The sequence below is a fragment of the Nyctibius grandis genome, chromosome 3, assembly GCF_013368605.1.
Source record: "Nyctibius grandis isolate bNycGra1 chromosome 3, bNycGra1.pri, whole genome shotgun sequence".
Taxonomy (NCBI): Eukaryota; Metazoa; Chordata; class Aves; order Nyctibiiformes; family Nyctibiidae; genus Nyctibius; species Nyctibius grandis.
In genome coordinates, this window is record NC_090660.1 from 104,929,904 (window position 1) to 104,953,402 (window position 23,499).

General features: G+C 38.8%; 1 protein-coding gene across 3 annotated transcripts in view; it reads right to left on the reverse strand.

The window, feature by feature from the left end:
• ASAP1 (ArfGAP with SH3 domain, ankyrin repeat and PH domain 1) overlaps window positions 1-23,499 on the reverse strand; it is a 167,089-nt gene that overhangs the window by 71,981 nt on the left and 71,609 nt on the right. For all 3 annotated transcript variants that reach the window (XM_068396076.1, XM_068396078.1, XM_068396077.1), the window contains 2 exons: window positions 11,176-11,248; window positions 385-530 (listed from right to left, as the gene is read on the reverse strand). In XM_068396076.1, the coding sequence (XP_068252177.1) occupies window positions 385-530; window positions 11,176-11,248 (219 nt within the window). The remainder of the gene's footprint in view (window positions 1-384; window positions 531-11,175; window positions 11,249-23,499) is intronic.

Here is a 23,499-nt window from a genome sequence, read left to right on the forward strand (position 1 = left end):
CAAAAAGTTAAAATTTTTGAGGTAAGACAAAACACCCATAACTAATGGTATCAGATTTTTAACTGGAAAACTTCAAGTCAGGGAATGACTTAAAATCAGGTCCATAAGAAGAGATATATAACACCGTCAATCACTTGAGAACAATGCCTCAAGTGATGTCTCAACATTTATATTTTTCTTCTTAACTGCCAATTAACAATCAAACACAGCGAGTGTGTAATAACACCCTTTAGAGATAATCTCTGCAGGAGTTAATGTGTTGGTTTTTGAAAAAAAACTGAAAGCGTCTCTAAAATTATCAACAGTCATCAGGATCATGAAGTTGTTTGTATTGTACTTTGTTTTGGAAAAACTAAAAAACTAAGAAAGTTTGAAACTCCTCACCAGGTTCTTCAGCAGCGTTGATAATTCCTTAGTAAGCGTGGAAAATTTTACAAAAGCTGTGCCAAGGTCTGGATTATCCCGACTTAAAAAATTACTTCCAAATTTATCTAGTACTTGTGCATAGTTTTCTTCGTTTTGAACATGATCTGCAAAGAAAAATTGAATGTCAGGAAGCTTCTTTCTTGTAGACAGTCAATTATTATTTTAAGCTTATATATTGTGACATTGTGACAAACCAACTGACAAACAGTACTTTAAAGAAAAGCCACAAGTTAATGCATTTACTGAAAATTACAATAATTTTAATATTAAAAAGAACTATTTAGCAAATAGACATATATATGCTTCTTTTAAATCAGCAACTTGAATTTGTAATACATCAACGAAAAAAGCTCTGTAGTTATTAATAAAGTATAAATTATATAGTAATAAAGTAATAAGCTTAATAAAAGATCAATTGAACAATATAAGTACACGTGCTCATTTTGTAAACAATATAGGAATTTATAGTTGTCTACCGCAATGCAAACTTTTTTTTTTATTGTAATGTAGGACACTTTTACAGGACAAATAAAGTCAATAGTATCAGACATAAAACTAAGGAGAACAAGTCTGAATCTGACTGCAAGTTTAAAAGAAGAAACATGTCTTACAGGCAGCGACCCCCTTTTCACCTGCTCTGTAAAACTGAGCTACCCCACAGCACGGAATGTATATTTGTATACAGCCAAAGACTTGTTTCAATACATTTAATAGCAAATTGAACATACAGAGAGGTCAGAACCAAGAAGACGAAACTGAAGCCAGTGAAAGCGAGCAAAATCCTTAACTGAAGGATGAAGGAAATTCTGAATTACAGGCCATTGTGCCTGAAATGTTTTTCCTGCTTCTATTACTTTCCCTTCTGGCATCTGTTTCCATATTTTTTGTTACTTCTATTTTAGCATCTTTAAATAGAACATTTGCCACTATAGCCCTTTGGGACGCACTTTATCACCTCCATCTCTCTTAGAGGAATATTGTTTGTATTAATTAAATCAACATTTCACTTTAATGAGTTTTCTAGTATTACTATTTTTTTTCTGTAAGCCACAAACACAAAACCACAGAGCTATTCCAACTAGAACAAGTTCTGTGCAGTGAAAGGGGGGAAAAAAAAGAGAGAATAGTTGCCAATAGGTACCATGTTTTTCCCCAGAAGACCTGCAAGTTTTATTTTCTTCAAGTTGTCATATTGCCTGAGAGCATTTGAATTACAAGGGTGGGGGGACAGGGACTGAAAATAAGAAAAAAAAAAAAAAGACAGAAGTTTCAAACAAGACTCATGGATAATGCCCCACAATGAATGAATCTACTTTGACATTAACTTAGAGCCGATGAAGAGTTAAACAGTAACACTTCTAAGGTATTAGGAGTACTCAAAACAACAGTGCACTAAAGCTCCACCAAAAAAAAAAAAAAGTGAAATTCTATTAGAAGTCAAAACACTGCCCCCCCACCAACAAAAAAAACAATCACAATGCTTATTTACCAAAAACAAACCCCAAACCCCACACATCAGACAAGTTACATTCTAAAATCAGACATTAACACTGAGGTTTTCAAAAGGCAAAATATTTAATCATATGTTAATATGGAGTTGTAACTCAAACAGTATGTTTTTAAGAAGAATAAAACTGTTCCAAAAGCATACATTTTTAATCAAATAGCTTAGCATTAAAACCAAGGAAACCACTATATAATAATAAAATACACATTTTGTTTTGATGTAAAAGTTGTTGCATAAGAATACACAGAAGACTATCTAAGAAGGAGCTTTGACTTATGCAGCCCTGAGCTAATAAAGCTCCAATGAACCCTACTGTTCTGAAGGAAAAGAATCACAGAATCACAGAATCAACCAGGTTGGAAGAGACCTCAGGGATCATACAAGGTCAGTAAGAAATCTGCCAGATCGTGGAACCCCGTCCTTGCCAGTGAAGCACCTTTAACGCCACTATATTTCCTAACATTTTGATTTTAAGTGCTGTGCTGTTTCATAGAGCATTTTCAAAAATAATTTTTTAAAGAGAATGAAAAGGAGCTGAAGAAGACCATTTCCTTTATCTGTGGAAAGGTAAAATAAATTCCCAGTCAGAAAGAGGAAGCAGGAAGCAGATCATTGTCCTAGAACAATATATAGGAAATCCTGAAGAATCCCAGATCGCAAATCACCTATATCTAGACATGGGGATTTGATTATCCTTTTATGATGTAAAAGGAATACTTCTGTAATTACCACACATATACACACAAGATTCAAGTACTGCGTAAGAATAATAAATTTTTAATTTTCACATAAGTATCAACGTAAGTCTTGTAAAAGAAATATTTTCTAGAGGTCAGCTAGTTCCCTGTGTGACCTTAAAGGCACAAAGATGAAAAATTACATCTGCAAATGCTAAAATGGAACATAGGAAAAAGAAGATGCTTTAATCTCCCTGTAGGCACCTCACACAAACAGAGAGATGACTTCCCCATGTCCTAATAGAATTTCCTTTGCACAAAGAAAGTTATAATGTGCGTGACTTGATGTTTACTTCCTTAGATACAAGTACTGTAGGAAGGACTTTAATAACCCTAGAGAGAGAGACCCGAACACTGGCAGCAGTACATACAAAGGATAATGTTTACCTTCTAGAACTGGCTCATGTCTTCTCAATATTGTAAACAAAGCTCAATACTGTGATGAAAATAGCACAGCTTCCCCAGACATCTTCCTCCTTCAGCAGCTCCCTGAGAGGTGCCAGAATCACGGGCATTTGAGGATGGGCTCTGCACTCCAAGACTCCCGGGGCTGAATCCCACCTCATTCTGCTGCCCCAGGCAGTCACCTGAAGTTGTCTATGCCTAAAGCCACGCCGTGGTAAACTTCTCCCAGGACAAAGAGAGAAGACAAATCAGATTCCCAAGGCATTCAGAGAATTTGTACTCTCTCATTGAAACCCACAACATCCATTAAGTACTATATTTATTTCCCATTCAAAAGTAACCAGAATTTTAGCATATGCTTCCAAACCCAGGGAAATTCATGTCTATTTGTGCATATTAAGCAAGGAAACTGAAGAACAAATACTGTGAAGAGAGGTTAAAGAACAGCCCTTATACACTGGAGCTAGAAAACATGTCACTAGAATTAAAGGCTTAAATTTCCTTTGTCTAAAACAGTTTTGTTCAGATGTATTACCCTGCAAGCACTTCAGAACAGCAACAAAAAAGTTAAATAGTTTACAGAAGAAAAATGCACAAACACAACACTTTCTTGTCACTGATTGTACTTAAATTACACCCAAAGAAACCTGAAGAATGTCTAAGTTACTGAGAATTACTTCTGCATATCTGGTTAAATTCAAAAAAAAAAAAAAAAAAAAAGAATCATGATTCAGAATCCTGATCAACTTGAAACTATTTTTATGTTGCACTTATAAAACAGCTTTGTTCCATGGTTAGCCAGAGGAAAAATAACCAAGGTCAGAGCCAAGCTGCATTTATGAATGGAAAAACATACACGTGAAAAAAGACTCAAAAAGACTTTAGAAAAAGCAAGAAAGCTGGCAAGGTTAAAAAGGGTGGCAAAAGAAGATACTTGAAATAAGAAAGCATCCTTTCTCATTTCATCCTTCACAAAGCAGAAATCTAATGAAAAAATAACAGAAAAGAAACAAACATTTGACGACCACATTCTTATCTGGACTTGATAACACTAATACCTTCTGCACTGAGATTGCTGAAGGGAAAAGTAATAAAAGCCTCTTTCAAAGATTTCCAGAGCAAGGAGCATCTCAGCGGGTCTGCAAGGTTCTCTAGATCATCACCGTATAAGAGCACTGAGAGATACGCCAGCTCAGAAAGGTAAATGAATTCTTTTTGCATCTGTGTTCCTCGCTGACATGCTTGAAGAAGTTCTCATGGAAGAATTTTCTTTCAGCTCTGCTTCAGAGGATTTATACCAAATCTAAGTGCTAACAGTAGAATTCATAAAAGCTGACAAAATGAGCAATGGCAAGTCACTTAGAGCCAGGCACAGGAGAATAAAACAGGCAAACTATAGAGTTGTAAAGTAAAGCCTCTTATTTATAAGAGTCGTAATACTACAGGAAGAATAAGAAGCAAATATAATAGCTATTTTTAATAGGAGCTCCAGAGAGAACTGAGAATTCAGATACGCACCAGCAGAGCAGTAATGCTGATATATTCCTCAGGCAAGTTTGTAGAAACTACAGTGCAGAACAGAATTGGTGGACATGTGGAGAAATGCTAAATGCTGAACAAGAGACACAGATTTTATAAAAAGAAATTTTTACTTCACAAAACTCCTCCCCCAGGGGATCAACAAGCATGTGAGGAGAGGAAATCCACATAAAATTATTTGTTTGGATTTCTGAAAAGGTCTGTCCCTCACCAAAACAGTAAAAGAACTAAGCAAACAAAGGATAGCAGGGATGAGCCACACGCAGAGGGAAAACAGGTCAAAAACATGAGGTGGGGGAAAGGAAAGAACAGAGTTAATTTTCTGAACAGAGGGAGGTCACCAGTGAAGTCCTGTATGGAACAGTGATAAGGCCCACATCGTTTAACAACATATAAATGAGTTAGGAAATAAGATTCATATTGATAAACTCTGTTCTTCTTTTCCATACAATATTACAAATTATTCAGGACAACAGAAACAAAAGCTGCCTCCAAAGGTGAGATTAATCTGTCCAAACACAGACTTCTGCAACAAAGATATCCATATTGGAGCTTGGGGTCTACCTTTCGCCTTACATTCAGCATAGGAAGAGTTACAGCTCAGCTCATCCTAATGTAAACTCAGAGGAAGTCAGATGTATCTCACCCTAGAAGTCTCTACATACACCCATTAATTGTGCACAAAGACTACGGCAACAGTCTCATATCTGGGTAGCTCCCAAGTTAGATGAGGAATCCCATGTTGAATGGCCAACGGACGAAAGTGTGCATTAGGTAGCATAACGCACCAGGGAAAACACTACTAACGTTATGAAATTATTGTGTAACTGGTCATTATAAAGAAAGGTTTTGGGATTATATCACCTCAATATTCAGTACCAAGCAAAACAAAGCTGAACATCAGAAATTAAGAAACAGGGCATGCAGTAGAGCAACATAAGAACATTGCCATAGCATGCTTAAACCCTTAATATCATATGCAGTTCCTGTCACTGTTGCCCAAAATTCACTCCTCCTCTTCCCTGTTTTAAAAAAGAAAGTCTATGCTGCCATTTTGGAGAAAAAGAGTAAGGATGATTAAATGTATGTGACAGTTTCTGTAAAAAAAACCCAAACAAACAAACAAAACACCTCCAACCCCCCCCTATGGCTGCTCAGTTCAGAACAGGGATATTGTGGGTGATTGGGGAAACAACTCAATCCAGAAACCTATTTCAAAAGGTAGAATGGACGACACTGAATCAAGTTTGTATTCATCCACCAAAATGTCCTCCAACACTCCTCTAGCAAGCGTTGGGACTTCAAAGCCCCCTGCAAATTCTCATGCCCCAGAGCATGGAAAGTCCCTCAATTTCACATGAAATGAGTCATTCTGGTGGGCTCCAGGCCAATGCTTTGAGACATGGACATGGCCAGCCTGCTCCTCAGGGGACTTCAGGCCTGAAGAGGATGCATGGAAGAGCTTCATAAAGGAGCAAGGATACATTTAACTATAGAGATGCAAGACTATGAATGATAAAGATTCACATGAACTTAAACTCCTTGGACAAAACGAATTGTAAAAGTCCGTCAAGAAGTACCAAGCATCACGGTATCAGTCCTGACTCAGGCAGTTCCTTGCCTTCATATCATTGTGAGCTGAGAAAGTGTTAAAAAAAAAACCAAACCAAAACACACCAATGTTTTTCTACTTCCTCAAGCATCTGCTGTTGATCATTGCAGGAGATCACGTGCACTGCTGGTCTGACTCAGTACCTTTGGTCTTGCATGGATTTTATGTTTTTATTTCCCCATTGGGTAAATTCTTTTGACTATATTTGGGAGTTATAGCAGGGAACTAATGAAAAAGAGCTATTGAAAAATTTACAACAAAACTAATTGTGCAATCTACTGCTCTTACAATTCAATCCAAATGTTATGGGAAAGCTAGTCAGAACAGATTCTCCATTAAGTTCAAACACCATTCACGTAAGATGGGTTCCTATTTACAGATGCAATATAACATGCCAGAAATAAACAGCAAGTCAAGGTCCTGCATGTGGGTTGGGGCAATCCCAAACACAAATACAGGCTGGGCAGAGAATGGATTGAGAGCAGCGCTGAGGAGAAGGACTTGGGGTTGATGGTTGATGAGAAGCTCAACATGAGACGGCAATGTGCGTCTGCAGCCCAGAAGGCCAACCATATCCCAGGCTGCATCAAAAGCAGCATGGCCAGCAGGTCAAGGGAGGTGATTCTGCCCCTCTACTCTGCTCTCGTGAGACCCCACCTGCAGTACTGCGTCCAGCTCTGGGGCCCCCAACAGAAGGAGGACATGGAGCTGTTGGAACGAGTCTAGAGGAGGGCCACGAAGATGATGAGAGGGTTGGAGCACCTCTCCTATGGAGACTGGCTGAGAGAGTTTGGGTTGTTCAGCCTGGAGAAGAGAAGGTTCCAGGGAGACCTTCTAGCATCCTTCCACTACCTGAAGGGGGCCTACAGGAAAGCGGGAGAGGGACTTTTTACAAGGGCAAGTAGTGACAGGACAAGGGGGAATGGTTTTAAACTCAAAAGAGGGTAGATTTAGATCAGATATTAGGAAGAAATTCTTTCCTGTGAGGGTAGAGAGACACTGGAACAGGTTGCCCAGAGAAGCTGTGGATGCCCCCTCCCTGGCAGTGTTTAAGGCCAGAGTGGATGAGGCTTTGAGCAACCTGGTCTAGTGGAAAGGTGTCCCTGCCTGTGGCAGGGGGGCTGTAACTAGATGATCCTTAAGGTCCCTTCCAACCCAAACCATTCTACAATTCTATGATTCTATAAGCAGTGAGGAAGGGAAGCCAACGAAGGGGTAAGAAAGATGTATCAACTTGTGTGTCTGTCTGGACTTAATATAAACAGTACTTTCCCAAACAGTACTTTCACAGAATCACAGAATGGTTGGGGTTGGAAGGGACCTCTGGAGATCATCTAGTCCAACCCCATGCCAAAGCAGGTTCACCCAGAGCACGTTGCACAGGGTCGTGTCCAGGTGGGTCTACAGAGAAGGAGACTCCACAACATCCCTGGACAGCCTGTTCCAGGGCTCTGTCACCCTCCAGGGCTCTGTCACCCTCAAAGTAAAGAAGTTTTTCCTCATATTGAGATGGAACTTCCCATGTTTCAGTTTGTGCCTGTTGCCCCTTGTCCTGTCACTGGGCACCACTGAGAAGAGTCTGGCCCCATCCTCTTGACACCCGCCCCTAAGGTATTTGTAAGCATTGGTAATATCCCCCTTCAGTCTTCTCCAGGCTAAACAGACGGAGCTCTCTTATCTGTTCCTCATAAGAGAGATGCTCTTTTCAGATAGGGAAAAAGGGATGGGACCTTTCGAAGGGATTTCCACATTTTTGTGCTGGTATGTTTTCATTTCCCCAGCAGTAGATCTAAATCTAAATCTGACAAATGGGTGAGGGATGTGCACAAAAAGCAAAAAGTATTTGAGTGACAATTAAGCCTTCTTTGTAACAGAAGAGTCCCTTGCGGTTTAGAATTCAGCAATGCAGAGGAACAGACCAACACACCAGAGGGCTTTCTGAAGAATTGCGTTTAAGACATTGCATTGTGTGAATGTCACTGTTCAAATATTACTTCAGGCAAAAAACAAAACCAAAAAAAAACCCAGTACAACCCAAAGAATCCTAGCTATGGCTTTTGGTAGAGTATGAATTAGATTACTGAACTGAAGAGAAGAATTTCTATTGCCTCTGAATGGTTATTTCTCACCAGTCCAGTTAGAGTTTTAAAAGATTTTTAAAACTTTAAAAGTTTAAATATAGTCTCACCTTCTAGCAAATGATTAAGTTTGTAAACTGTCACGGTTTAAAGCTGGGCCGGCTATTAAACCTGTGGCAGACGCTCTCTGTTAACCCTCCCCGCCCCCCCCAAAAGGAAAGGGAAAGGGAAAAGGGAGAGAGACTTATGGGTTGGAAAGTTAAAACAGTTTTAATAAACTAGAATAATGAAAAAGAGTATAATAATAATATTGGAATAATCAAATATATACAAAACCAAGATAGAGCTCCCCCAATGTCAGCCACATCACCACCGGCACTGCAGGGCAGGCTCCGGGAAGGCCCAGGCTGGGCCCAGCGACGGTCGAGAACTCGATTCAGGGATGCACGGATCGGGATCGGGGGCAGCAGGAAAATAGACAGAGTCCTCCTTGGACACTGGCCAAAGGCTCAAGCTGCAGAAGCAGCCTGAAGCAGCACAAGCAGCCCAAGCAGGCAGAGGCCCCCAAAAACAGAAGGCCGAGACCCTCGTGTTCCCCCCGCTTTATACTGAGAATGACGTGTATGGGATGGAATACCTTCGTTGGTCAATTTTGGGTCACCTGCCCTGTCCGCTCCTCCCTGCAGGTGCGACCCCCCTTCGGCTCTTCACTCGTAAGCAGTGAGGAATTCAGCAGTGACCTTGGTTTCTCTAAGAGTAAGTACAGCAAGAGCCTTTCTGCATAATATGCCTACCGGTGCCTCAGCGATAACTACAAACTTCGAGTGTTATCAGTCCTGGAAGCAGACACTGTCTGCACAACATGCAGTTACTTTCAGAAAGTGCAGTTACTTAGAAGAAACTTAGCTGAAAGTAAAAATCACTGAAAGGAAAATTGGCCTGGTTTAGGCCAAACCAGGACATAAACCAAAATTCCAATTTTGAGTTCTCAAAATGTAGTTAGAGGCTTTCTTATGAAATATAAAAATAGCCACCTAAGTTTTGCTTGAGCTGCTCTGTTACAGTGTGTTTTACAGCTGGTTTAATATGTCTTTCATGAAGTTAAACATCAATGAAATCAACTTTCATCACTGAAGCATAATAAGAAAACAACTGGCTTAGCAATTCTCTTTGTAAAGGCAAGTAAAATGAGTTTGAGTTTTAATTCAGTCACTTTATTTTTGTATTTATTTTTACACGGTTTCACATGTATAAACATGCATTTAGTCTTGCTCTTACTAACCCTAGTTTCTGTTTATCATTTACTGCATGAATTGCCTCCTGTGCACACCTTTTAAAATTATAACGCAGCCTATCACAGCAGCATTCTGAAGAGGGAGCTAGAGTATTATGTATAGTGCTTTTTTATCGAAAAGAATTCATACTAACTTGCACCTTTGAAACAAGACTTGTTCAAAAAAAATGAAAAAAAAAAGAGAAAACCAGCTACCTATGTTTCCTCCTTTTTAAGTGCAGAGGCAGCCAATTAAAACCATTAACCAACCTTCTATTGCTTTTATTCAATGCGACTAGTTCATCATATAGTATGGCCTACTTAGAGGCATTGAAAACACTATCGTTTTTATTACAAGACTCAAATCAAATGACAGCTAAAATCTCTAGTATTTTTATATTTCAAAACAGGTAGAACACTTTTCATGTGTTCTACAATTTTAATCAGTTTTGAAATTCAGTAAGTAGGTACTTTCAAATGGAAGAGCTGATTACAGCATCTGAATACTTTTAAAAGCATAAAACTAAATATACATGTACCAAATACTATTCTCACTTTATATCAGGCTTCACAGTCTATCGGGAAAACATTAATCACCAACTGAAGCTACAGGAAAGCTAATTAAAACATGGTGCTAGTAGAGCAACAATATTAGTGATTGGCAGAAAAATTAATCTACAATACATTAAAAAACGCACACAGTTCCATAAACACAAGCTAGTGGAACAGCACATACAAAACAACACAGAAACTAAGACCGCTCATAAGTGGCTCTGCATAAGGAAAACGTTTGCTAAACTGATTATTAATGCGAGGGAATTGGAAGTGGGATTTTCTAAAATCCAGTATTTACATCCAGATGGTTATTGGCAGGTGTACAGCTCTGCTACCCTATCTGCCTGTGGCACAGTTTTTAGACCTTAAGAGAAACAGAGATAGAAGCCAGGTATACTTTATAACATTTTTAAAACCTAATTTGTCTATTGATCTGTGTTTGATCATCATTTGTTACTGAACTCAAACTGATTATCTATTCATATTCCAGTCATCCATCCTCTCATCAAAGTTATTACTACAGCTTCAATAAAACATCAACAGTGTCTTCAAATAAGCGAAATAATGATAAATCTCCACTATTTTAGCTAAAAAGGGAAACATATAATTTTTACTGTACATGTTATGAGGGAAGAGCAAGTGCTGAAGGAATACACACATCGACCAGTAGATATTTCTATTTATTTATTTAAACTTTTTAACAAGTTCTCATTCTTATTTCACTTAGAAGTGCACTCCATAAATTCAGTCTAGGACACTGTCCTGTCACCGTTCTAGTTGAAGGTAACTGCTTGAAATGTTATGACAACAGGAAAATTTACCCATGGGAATTCTCCTAGAGGCCTTTGAGGAGGAATATGAGGGTGAAAGAACTATTCTGATGTATCATCAGAAGCAAAGCAAGAAAGTTTTTCAGTTCAAACACTCCTAAACAGATAAGCACCTCTTATGGTACACACTTCAACAGGATAAACTGCAAGACATGTCTCAAACTTGAAATCAAATGATTAGGTTCTCATGCAAAACTACAAACACTGTCTTACCTTGCCCAGAATTATATATTGCTTTCACAGATTTCTTCACCTTCTGTAGCGCAGTTCTGTCTTGATCCAATGCCTACAATAACAACAAATAAATAAACTTTAAATATTTACTTCATTGATCAACAATACACTATAATATTTAAAAAGAAACCCACAAAAGTAGTTCCACAGGCTGGAAAAAACTGCAGACACAACATATTCAGCCTGCAGGAAGGTCTGAAGTCATTCAACCCCTTCAAGATGAATTAAAGAACTGAACTGAAAACGCTCTGAAGGCAGAGTAGAGCAGCAGTGACAGTGCTAAAAGAAAAACGCTCTTACAGTTATGCAAGGGACAAAGCATTTATTCAAACTGTAATATCTTTTGAATAAAACCCAGGAACAGTTAGTAGATGCCTCTACTATAGCCCTACAGTTTCTACTACAACTAAATTGCTTGTTAATTTCCATGGTTTTCCCACAGTAGTAGTCTTCCACCTATAGAGAGAGATTATCACACTAACCTCCTTCCCCAAACTCCACAACAGAATTTTATAAATACAGAAGACAAAGTAGCAAATCAGACTAAGATCTGATTTTATACAACATAATGTGACTGAAAGGAAATATTTATAAGAATAATACTCAAATATGCATTTTCAGGATTCCATCATTCTGAATTTCAAATTTTCTGCAATAGTTTCAAAATCCAGAAGGAAACGTTATTAAGTAATGATGAATTTAGGATCAGATTTCTAGGTTCTTTCTTTTTTAAGCAACATAACTTCTCCCTACCCACTCGCAATCTGACGTAAGAAATCAAATTAACATGAGAAAGAACTATTATGATACAGCAAAAAATAAAATGAAAGTAAACATTAGTCCAGACTTGTGGAATTAAGAACCCTAAAAGCCACATACTGGTACTGTGTGCAGTGATCCAGTTAATTTCACTTAAGGGTGAGTTTTGGATATTCTGCATAACTAACATGTAACACAGTTCCCTGCTATCCATGGAGAGTACAGAAAGAAATATTTAAATCATTTCCTGTATTTTTTAGATCATAGGCAATTTCCCATCACATAAGTATTGTTAGATCAATAATCTCAAGTTTTAACGAAGCTGGCAGTGTTTGCTATATTATATTCACATTCAAATCGTTGAAGATTGGAGAACTTGTACTCAGAACCGCTGTCAGGATAACAGCCCAGCTTAGCTACGGTAAACCACAGAGTTGAAGTTGCAGAGACCCTTGGGTAGCTGTATTATCCAAACAGCTCAAAGCTTGGAGCTCCTGAGGGTCTGATATCTGAAGACTGGCAGACCAAGGCAGAATGGCAGCTACTCCAACAGCAGAGTGTACCTCATCAGAGAGGGTCATCACCAGCAACACTATGAGTGAAAACTTAACCAATAAAGCAGAGTTTTTGCTGTCAAAGCTGAGATGATTAAAGTATATTGCACTGGGCATTAAGAAGCTCCACAAAACCACAGCAGGAGCTCCACGTCAACTAGAGCGTTAAGCACTGGAGACGGTCAGTGGTACCCACTCCTAGGAGTGAGGGTACCACTCTTTGGTAAGTTCAAAACGCCGAGTGTTTCGGTGTATGCATGCTTACAGTAGGAACTCATATAAAGAGAAACCAATTAATATATAATAGTTCTACGTTGGAGTGGCCCATTTTTAACCAATCAAAATATTATAGTTGAACAATACATGAAAGTCTGTAACAAAAGAAAACGTAGTGTTTCTGTTCTTTAACTGAAAACCACCATATTCTCAAATTACACCACCACTTCTGTGGTAGCTAAAACTAGCAAGTTTGGAACCACTGGATTTATGTAAGTGCTTTCTAATACTATTTATCTCTAGTTTTTCGTTTGGAGCAGAACAATGGATTCAAATATTCAGAACTGCAAATATCATTATTTCTTTTGCTCCCCAGTAAAATAGTGGATTTTCATCTTGACAGAAAAGAGTTACCATTTTTAAATTTAATAAAATATTAAGAACTCTGTGTTCCTTTTCAAGACAGTGCACAGCAGGTGATCTTCCTTAGATTCCTTTGCAAACACTGTCAAAAGCTTTTGCTTCTGCCTGCATGCTATGCCAGACAGTTGTTATCATGCATTTCTACTGAAGTTCTCTCCATCTTCAATGACCGGAAAAAAATGATTCACTTGTCTAGTGTAAGTTTGAACGCAGGGTAGTGTAACAATGTGAAACCAACATTTTGGAAAATAGATAACGGTTAACATTGATGAGATTCAGAGACAAAACTTTGTATTAAGTTCTAATATTGAAGGAAACTGGACACTCAGGAGGAAAAAAAAAAAACAAACAAAAAAACTCCAAGAAAGATGGTATTTGTTCCTAAAGATATCAATCTAGAAGACTAGGACAAATAGACTAGAAAAATCTTCCAAATTGGATTTGATGTAGAATTAAATTTAATCACTAATATGGGAGCAGGAGGGAAGGGAACATTCATTATTTTAAGAAAGCAATCACTGAGCAAAGCAATATACAGAGATGATGGCCACAGCCTGAAGGAGCCAGTGATCTAAGTCAGAATGACATCACAGGTCAATTTTGTATTTTTGTATTTGTAACTACAATCTTTACATTAACTAGTTCTTCACAGTCCAAAACTCTCTGAATAAAACAAATCCATGCACACCTATAACTGTATAACAGAGCAGAGTATAAAATGCCTACTGCAGTGGGAACCCAGTCTTATGTAGGATTCTATGTACACAAAACCTGTTATCTAGGGGGTTTTGGGTGGTTTTTTTTTTTTTTGGTTGGTTGTTTTTTGGCTTGTTTGGTTTATAGAATTAGTTTGTTTCTAAATATATTACATTCTTCTTGAATGTCTTTTCCTAACGATTTTTAGCCCCACTCAGCTGCAAAGGAAATATGCTGCACTCAATGCCCAATTCAATTATTATTCCAGAGTAATGTTACATTTTAAGTATGTTAAACTAGAAAGGAACAGCCTTGCTTTCCCCATTTAGGTGAAAGCATGCTTTTGCAGTAGCTGTTAATTTTATTTTCCAGTATTTAGAATACTAAATATTTTCACTTCCCAACATAGAAAACCCAAAATCTGATTTTTCAGTAAAAGTGACATACATTTATATTAATGAAAACTTCAACACCTTAGAGAACCAAGGAGTCTCTGTGACAATATCTCCAGGTATTCAGATGCGCTCCTTCCTACATACTAAACTCTTCTTCATCACCACCCATTCCTGGAAAATGCTTCTTTCTTCATTTTTGTGATACCACCTCCCCAGAAGCCTTTTTAACTTCCCTGGGAGAACGTTTTCTTACCCTCTTACACATTCTGAAAAGACAGATAATTAACTAAAGGTTCCTTCAACATAGATTTGTTACCTCCTTGGCTGAACAAAGCTTTATTCTTGAAAACGGTCATCTTGGAGACAAGCTCCACCTTTATTCAAACTAATGCAAATTTCGTGTTCACAAAAACCTGAGACATATTAGTGAAGAAATGAAGAAAAAACACCCATATTTAATCTGCTTATATGAAATTAAACAAGGAAAGATCCTTGCTCCTCATACTCAGCAGATTCATAGTATCACAGAATGGTTTGGGTTGGAAGGGACCTTAAAAATCATCTAGTTCCAAACCCCCTGCCACGGGCAGGAACACCTTTCCACTAGACCAGGTTGCTCAAAGCCCCATCCAACCTGGCCTTAAACACGGCCAGGAAGCATGATCCCTGACATACATGCCGTCAAGGTCTCATCTTCCTGTACTTCCTTATATTGAAGCTTATGCTCAAGAAGAAAACCCCCTGATCATGCAAGATCAGCTCTTCTAACTAATCAGTTTTGAATACCCCAGACAGTCACCCCAGATTTAATCTCTCCTATTTGCTAAAATTTAGCTACTTTGAACCTAGCCTGCAATTTCAAACCACCAACCTAGTTCAAATACTGAAGACAGAAATGTCTTTCCTTCCTCATACCAGAGCACTCATGTTGGCTTCACTGCGATCCGGTTCAGGAGCTGCTGTGGTGACCTCAACTCCATGAAAACCAAGGGCTTCTTTTGAGCACTGTGGATTTCGCTCACCTTCCATCAGTGTATAGCACATTGATAGGAAGTTGTACTTAGAGCTACAATTTCACATTCAGAGGCAAGACTTCTCGCAGCACCCTCCCTCTGTAAGATGTACATTTACTGGCAGCTATTCATACCAACATCAAAATTGGAAACTTGTCCACCTGAGGAAACAAAATCAAATTAATTTTGGAGTGGAGGGAAGGTGAGTCCTCCCAATGGATCATTTCACTGGTATAGATCACTGGGTAGCTGCATGTACACTTTTACCAGCATGACAGAGCACACAAGTAAGTACCAGCTCAGAAAAGGTGTCTGTTGACATCCCATAACCCACACGCAGTCCTCCCTGCAAGACGAGGCAGAGCCATGCACTACTGTTCACACTGACAGACACTCCTTTCGCCTCTCTTCAACCCTCTGGAACCTGATCTCTTCTCAATAAAAGGTATTTCTATTTTTGGGCTATGCTCTGTTTTAATAGCTACTAAATTTGAAACCAGAAATTATACTACTGTGCAGTGTGTAAAGTGCTAGATTCCGGATTGCTCTCTATCTTTGATGTACTAAAAACTGCCAAACTCACATTTAGACAGACCACTAATTATTTCTTTAGAACCTTGTGTCTTTTTATTCCGTATAGACATGTATATATTTGTATGCATGCGTGTGTATGTGAAAGTCTATATACTGGAGATCATACTTAAAAATATTTGATGTACTTGTTTCTAATAAACATGAGAAGTGTGGTTTGAGCAATAAAAAAACCTTCCTTTCTTGATTGATGTAAAACCACTATTATAGAAACTGATCACAAAAGTGGTTTGTATACATATTAAATTTAGCTCTGCTACAAATCAGCATCATCCTAGAGGCACACGCTTGCACAGAGGATGCTACAGCCCCTTCAGCCCACTAGATCTACTAAAACACCAAACACGTTTTGTGTACCTTGCAAACCTTTACAATTTGAAGAGCAAAAAAACCCCACTGATTTCTGTTTCGTCATTACAATAACAAAGACGAGTGGCTCAAGACACTGACAACCCCATTAATATGTCAGCATACATTATTAGTCCCTTCAAGTAGATTATTATCCAGAGGAGACGCATTTTCCAACTGGAAGAAACTGTTCTCATATTAGAGAAGGTTTATAATCTCACTCCATTTTTAGGAGGTTTGCCCTAAAAAATTCTACCTAATTATCCTACCACTACCAAAACTCACCCACAAAAATAATATACCAAAACAGAAGTGTTTTAAACAATTGCAATATTTTGCACAAGACAAACTCATGACAGAAGCTTGAAGGCTATTAGAGCATGCACAATCTATGCACTCTGAAAAAAAACCCTCCATGTATTTCAATAAATTATTTTCATATATTAAAAAAAACAATCCATGTCAAGTATAAAATATTTGAGGTTATACACACAAATGGGTATAACGAATGCTTGGTAGTCACATGCACTTATTGTCAGACACAAGGTTAATTATTTCATAGAAAATACACAGATGATATATTGGCTTCAAGGGACTAAAAGAAGTAAGTCTTTCACTTATCAGTTAACACATTGATCCACTTCTGACACCATGTGACCGACATTTACTATTGTCTGTACTAGAAAATATGCTTGCCGTCTGTTCAAGTCCCAGTTACAATATCCCCATAACAAAGCAGAGCAATGGCACCTTACAAAGTTACGGCTGTTCAGCACCAGTGTCAGTTTTCTTCACAATAAAATCCAAACTGTATCAAATGGATAATAAACACAGACTAGACAGGTTGATAAGTTATCACATGCCACTGAAATTGCAACAAGACAAAACCCCATAATTTCCCAGTGAAATATAACCAAAACAGAAGATAAGAGTCCAGTGTTGGTCTCCTGTACCTTACCCACTCAGAAATGAGGACACTAGCAAACTCACTTAATTCTGTACACAGAGAAGCTATTCAAACCCCCCTTCCTGTCCTTCCCTCTCCACTCAGTTTGTACTGGCCCTGCCAAGCACCAGTCTGAAGTCTGTTTCCAGTTGGTGGTCTCAGCACATGTCTACATGACAAAAATAGGTGAGTGGTTAAGAATTTTCTAGAGACACTTAATCCCTTCATGTAAAAGATGGATATAAACAGGCACAGTTTAAACTTGCCCTGAATTACTTAAAAACCCAAAGGGTCCAAATGAGAGAAAGCAAACCAAAACAACACATCAGCAAGCACTTATCACTGTAATAACTGCCGCCAGCAACACTTAGTACACCATCATTTACCTGCTACTCCCAAAATAAGACCAATTAAAAGATAATATTCTCTTTAAAAAAAATGTGATTTCCCTGCAAATCTGAAACTTCAAGTGTTTAACCATAAATTAATGCAAAGAGCATCAGCAATCAAATTTAGGAAATAGATTTTTCCAGAAAATAATTTTTTCAGGTAATGCCAAAGCTTAACAGGGATCCTATCAGCTGAGTTTCCCTCACATCTCCTGCTGTTAGTTACGTGGCCTGATGCAAGACAACAGCCTCTCCAAACCGGCATACGTGAGAAAAATCAACAGCCCTTCAGTGCTGCAAAGGTCACAATAGATGAGCAGCTCATTTGTGTAATCTCTAAAAGGAGTTGCAACAATAATAGTCACTAAATTATTCTTCAAGTAATACTCAAATGGAAGCCCAGTAGATACGGCTTGTAAAATCTCCAAGAAGTCCAGAATTGCTAATTTGTTCTGACAACTGATCTTGGGATCCTTCTTTGCAACCAGACTCCTACCCAGAAGCCTTTTCTGGAAGAGCAAGAGTGTAGATATTAACTGCTATCTATATATGGTTACTTCTAGATAAAATGAAGTTAGCATCATGTTTTTCCTAATAAGCATGGAGCAGATATCTGATCTTGTGCATGCTCTGACACATTTAGAAATATTTACAGTATTTTTGGCAGATCCTTCCTTTAAGTTTTCAGTTTAGTTATATTAATATTTCTGGCTTTAGATCATTTTGTGCACAAGGTACATTTAGAGATAACCGAAAAACAAAACTATGAAATTTGTTCCCAGATATCGTGATGACACAGATCAGATTCATTTTCTAACTTCTGTTGCGTAGGAGATGCTGAAAAGCCCACAACTAGTGACAACACCTGAAAACATCCACTGACAGATACAAAATTTTCCCTGCTCTGTAGAAACTAGTCTTGATGATAAATATCACAGAATGGTTTGGGTTGAAAGGGACCTTAAAGATCATCTAGTCCAACCCCCCCTGCCACAGGCAGGGACATCTTTCACTAGATCAGGTTGCTCAAAGCCCATCGAACCTGACCTTGAAGATTTCCAATGATGGGGCATCCACAACTTCCCTGGGCACAATGGGGCATCCACAACTATTTAGTGCCAGTATTCTTACCTTTACACTGGCAACAACATACCTTGAACTCGTGATGACTGATTGAACAGCTATCACTCACTACATCCAAACTCACTTCATTATACTAGTCAGCTTTACTACTACTAATTCGAAACCTACGACAGCAAAAACAGCGATCAGTTTTCATGCCACTGCAGCACAATTTGACCTATTTCTTCCTCCAGCAGCAAACACACTAGCATGATTAATGGAGTAAAATGCAGTTAAAGCTCAGAAACCAGCAAACCCACAGCCACAGCTCCTGAAGACACCACTGTACAAGATTCCGAAGTTGCGCGCACAACTTCGGCCAGCGTTAAAGCTGTGTAGCACTAGCAAGGAGTTGCACAGAACACAAATAGAAGAGTCTTCCCACATTATAAATGTTTCTGTGTTTAAAAATAAGTAGTGCTGTCGCACACTACTGTTTAGCAAGATATGGCATATTGTCAATTTTTTTTCCCGAGCTGATCCTTCTCGTCCACATTAGCAACCTGCTAAGTACTGCTTTAACAGCACAAAGAGAATTATCTTAATCTAATAAATAGAAGGCTATTGAATCACAGCTAACTGAACATGAGCCAGCAGAGTGCCCAGGTGGCCACAAAGGCCAACAGGATCCTGGCTTGTATCACAAATAGTGTGGCCAGCGGGACTAGGGAAGTGATCGTCCCCCCTGTACTCGGCACTGGTGAGGCCGCACCTTGAATACTGTGTTCAGTTTTAGGCCCCTCACTACAAGAAAGACATTGAGGTGCTGGAGAAAGTCCAAAGAAGGGCAACGAAGCTGGTGAAGGGTCTGGAGCACAAGTCTTTTGAGAAGAGGCTGAGGGAACTGGGGTTGTTTAGTCTGGAGGAAAGGAGGCTCAGGGGAGACCCTATCGTGCTCTACAACTACCTGAAAGGAGGTTGTAGCAAGGTGGGTGTCGGTCTCTTCTCCCAGGTAACAAGTGATTAGGACAAGAGGAAATGGCCTCAAGTTGCACCAGGGGAGGTTTAGATTGGATATCAGGAAAAATTTCTTCACTGAAAGGGTTATCAAGCACTGGAACAGGCTGCCCAGGGAAGTAGCTGAGTCACCATCCCTGGAGGTATCTAAAAGATGTGGTGCTTAGGGATATTGTTTAGTGGTGGACTTGGCAGTGCTAGGTTAATGGTTGGACTTGATGATCTTAAAGGTCCTTTCCAAACAAAATGATTCTGTGATTCTGTACCTGTGCTCTCGCAAACCCCTCCTTATGCTTTTTTCAAAGTCCCGTGGAAATACTGTACTTTGAGTATGAGTATTGGCTACCAAATACTACCCTATAAAATCTTTTTTTTTCTGGCATACAAATATACAGTTCCATAGAAATAGTATATAAACAAAATTTTTAATTAATTTATTGAAGATACTTGTAATTTGAAAAACCCAATATGCTATACAGTGCCATTTTCATTTAACAGAATTTAACCTAAAAAGCTTATATGCAAAAGACATAACTAAATGCTATTCAAAACAGCCCAAAACAGAACAAGATTATTTATTTTCTAGAACAATCAAAAAATAAATGTATCAGAAGAGAGCAAATAGTTGAGGTAAGGTCTTTCAAAAGGAAGCAAACTGAAGAAAAGACAGCATGTAAACAGCATATACAGAAATGCACTAAATAGACGTGCTAGCAGACATAAATTTATTAGAAAGAAATGTTACTCTTAGCAACTTGAATTGGAAAAAAAGCACAAGAGTCTCTGGAGAATTGCTTCCCCTCACCATATCTGACTGTAAATTTCACTAACAGGAGAGTTCTTCAGCTGCTGCACCAGGGTTAAAAACCACAAAATAGTTTCCTCCCATGTTAACTCTTTTCTTCCTTCTTCTGAAACCACAAAATGTTTTAGAGCATACTCTGTATTTAAGCTGTTATCCCAGTAACTCACAGATACTGTCTAGTCAGGGAGGGAAGAGACACTAGATCAGGACTCGTGAGTTATTATTACCACCTTCTCAGGAAGCAAAACTCTTCAAAACATTGTACACAAGTTCTATGAATGTTTTAATAGAAGCTCAAAAGTGACCCTCAGAGATAAATAGAGCACTCCCTCACTCAGCCACTGCCAGCCTCCCCATGGCATTGTGATTACACAGCACACTTACACCTCCTGGCTCTATGAATCTCAGTCAGTGTGGTTATTTGTCAATATCTGGTATCAGCTAGCAGTAGAGACATGGAGGACATCAGAAACACATCCCTGGTAGACCACGCCATTTCAAAATGTTACGAACACTACTATTACAAACCCTTTTTTCTTTACAAAATTGCATCACTGGGGTTAGGGGAGGAAGGGCATGGTCCCTTAGTTGAGAACAGAAACAACCCATGCTCCTTCTCCTCCTAACCCCTGAAGAAACACTTATCAGCATACATTAATGCATGACTGCAATATTCCATTTCACAATTATTCCATTCAGAGAGAAAAAGACAGTATATTAATGCATTAAAATTGTTTTATGTAAAAAGAGAGAAAAAAAATTGAATTGTATCTGTTTGTTCCAATCAAAGATTTCAAGAGTTTCATTAGGTTTAAATAAAATAAATGGGATTTCCATTATAACATAGACCTTGAAGACTACTACAGCATTCTGGGACACTGCTTACAGCTCAGTCTGATTTTGTTATTGGCAAGTGCTGTGATGACAGACTCAATAAGACTTCATCTTACTTCATGTTAAACCTGTAACCACCACCACCACTTACTACGAAATTCAGAGCTACACTCGGACAACCAGGTAGGAGCGTCTACCATCTAGTCCTTCTTACAGTGTATAACGTACACGGACACTACAGGATCATAACAGGAGGGAGAATAATAACAAATCTAGAAACAATCCAGAAAATAAGAACACATCCAATTTTTTTGTTGTTGTTTTTAAGGTAAAAGTTGCAAAACTTCTCATTTACATTTTTAACATACAGCAGGAGTTGTGTTTCTAATCATTATGATTAGACTTTGGCTAGAGATGATTTACAAAATGCACAAGAGGGGTTTTGAGTCTTCCCTTAAAAAAGACAAAAAAAATAAAATCGCAAGAGCATAATTTAGATGTGAAGCATTAATGTTGAATTTCAATGTCATGTTCTTTGATACAAACATATTCTCTGAACATATTTAATTTAGTCGGGGAAATTACAGAAAAGGAAACAATAATCGGAAGAGTCAATTCTAATATTTTAATAAAAGCCTCATCTAAAAACCTCTACTTTCTCCTACATTGTCTTTAATTTCTTTGATCAACATGCAAAAAACGTATAAACATACATTAGAAAACTAAGACGCGCATCTCATCTTCACTGTGTTACAGAAAACCAACAGACCTCTAAAAGTGATATAGGCTGAGAAAACAAACCCATAAATATGTAATACATATTACTTAACGATATAGATGCTTTAATAAGAATAAACAAAATTAAAAAATTAAACAGAATATTCTATATCTAACTTAAGATCAAAGTGAGATCTGCTTTTTCAATATACAAGTAAAACACAGTGAAATGAGAAGGGATATCCAACCTAAAGCAAAGACCTATAATCTAATTAGATTCTCTAGGGCTTATTTTGAAGATGCTGGCACACTATCACCACTGGCAAACTGGTTCAGTCTAGAAAGGAAGTTCTGACTTACATACAAATGCATAAGCTATAGCAATCAACCAAGGGTGAAAGAAAAGGATATACTAACAACAATGAAATCCTACAGTGTAAAGGTAACCTTAATTAGCCCAAACTGTGTATATGACCTGACAAAGTCATTGGGACAACAGAGAAGCTACAACTTTCCCTTCCATAGGGAGGGCGCTTTAAATACGGTACCAATTTTAAAGGTATTGTTTTAAAACCACAACGAAACTTAAAATAATTCAGCAGTAATTTCCAGTACGTTAGGAAACAGTATGAGTGCTTTGCAAGCAAACTGCTACTCACTTCGCAGCATTTTTTAACCTAGTATTAGTGGTGCTCCTCAGGGGTTGGTACTGGGACCGGTCCTGTATAACATCTTTGTCTGCAACACGGACACTGGGATTGAGTGCACCCTCAGCAAGTTTGCCGACGACACCAAACTGTATGATGCGGTCAACACACTGGAGGGAAGTGATGCCACCCAGGGGGACCCTGACAGGCTTGAGAGCTGGGCCTGTGCAAACTGCATGAAGTTCAACAAGGCCAAGTGCAAGGTCCTGCATGTGGGTCGGGGCAATTGCAAGCACAAATACAGGCTGGGCAGAGAATGGATTGAGAGCAGCCCTGAGGAGAAGGACTTGGGGGTGATGGTTGATGAGAAGCTCAACATGAGACGGCAATGTGCGCTTGCAGCCCAGAACGCCAACCATATCCTGGGCTGCATCAAAAGCAGCGTGGCCAGCAGGTCAAGGGAGGTGATTCTCCCCCTCTACTCCACTCTCGTGAGACCACACCTGCAGTACTGCATTCAGCTCTGGGGCCCCCAACAGAAGAAGGACATGGAGCTGTTGGAACGAGCCCAGAGGAAGGCCACGAAGATGATGAGAGGGCTGGAGCACCTCTCCTATGAAGACAGGCTGAGAGAGTTGGGGCTGTTCAGCCTGGAGAAGAGAAGGCTCTGGGGAGACCTTCTAGCAGCATTCCAGTACCTGAAGGGGGCCTACAGGAAAGCTGGAGAGGGACTTTTTACAAGGGCAAGTAGTGACAGGACAAGGGGGAATGGTTTTAAACTGAAAGAGGGGAGATTTAGATTAGATGAGAGACACTGGAACAGGTTGCCCAGAGAAGCTGTGGCTGCCCCCTCCCTAGCAGTGTTTAAGGCCAGGTTGGACAAGGCTTTGA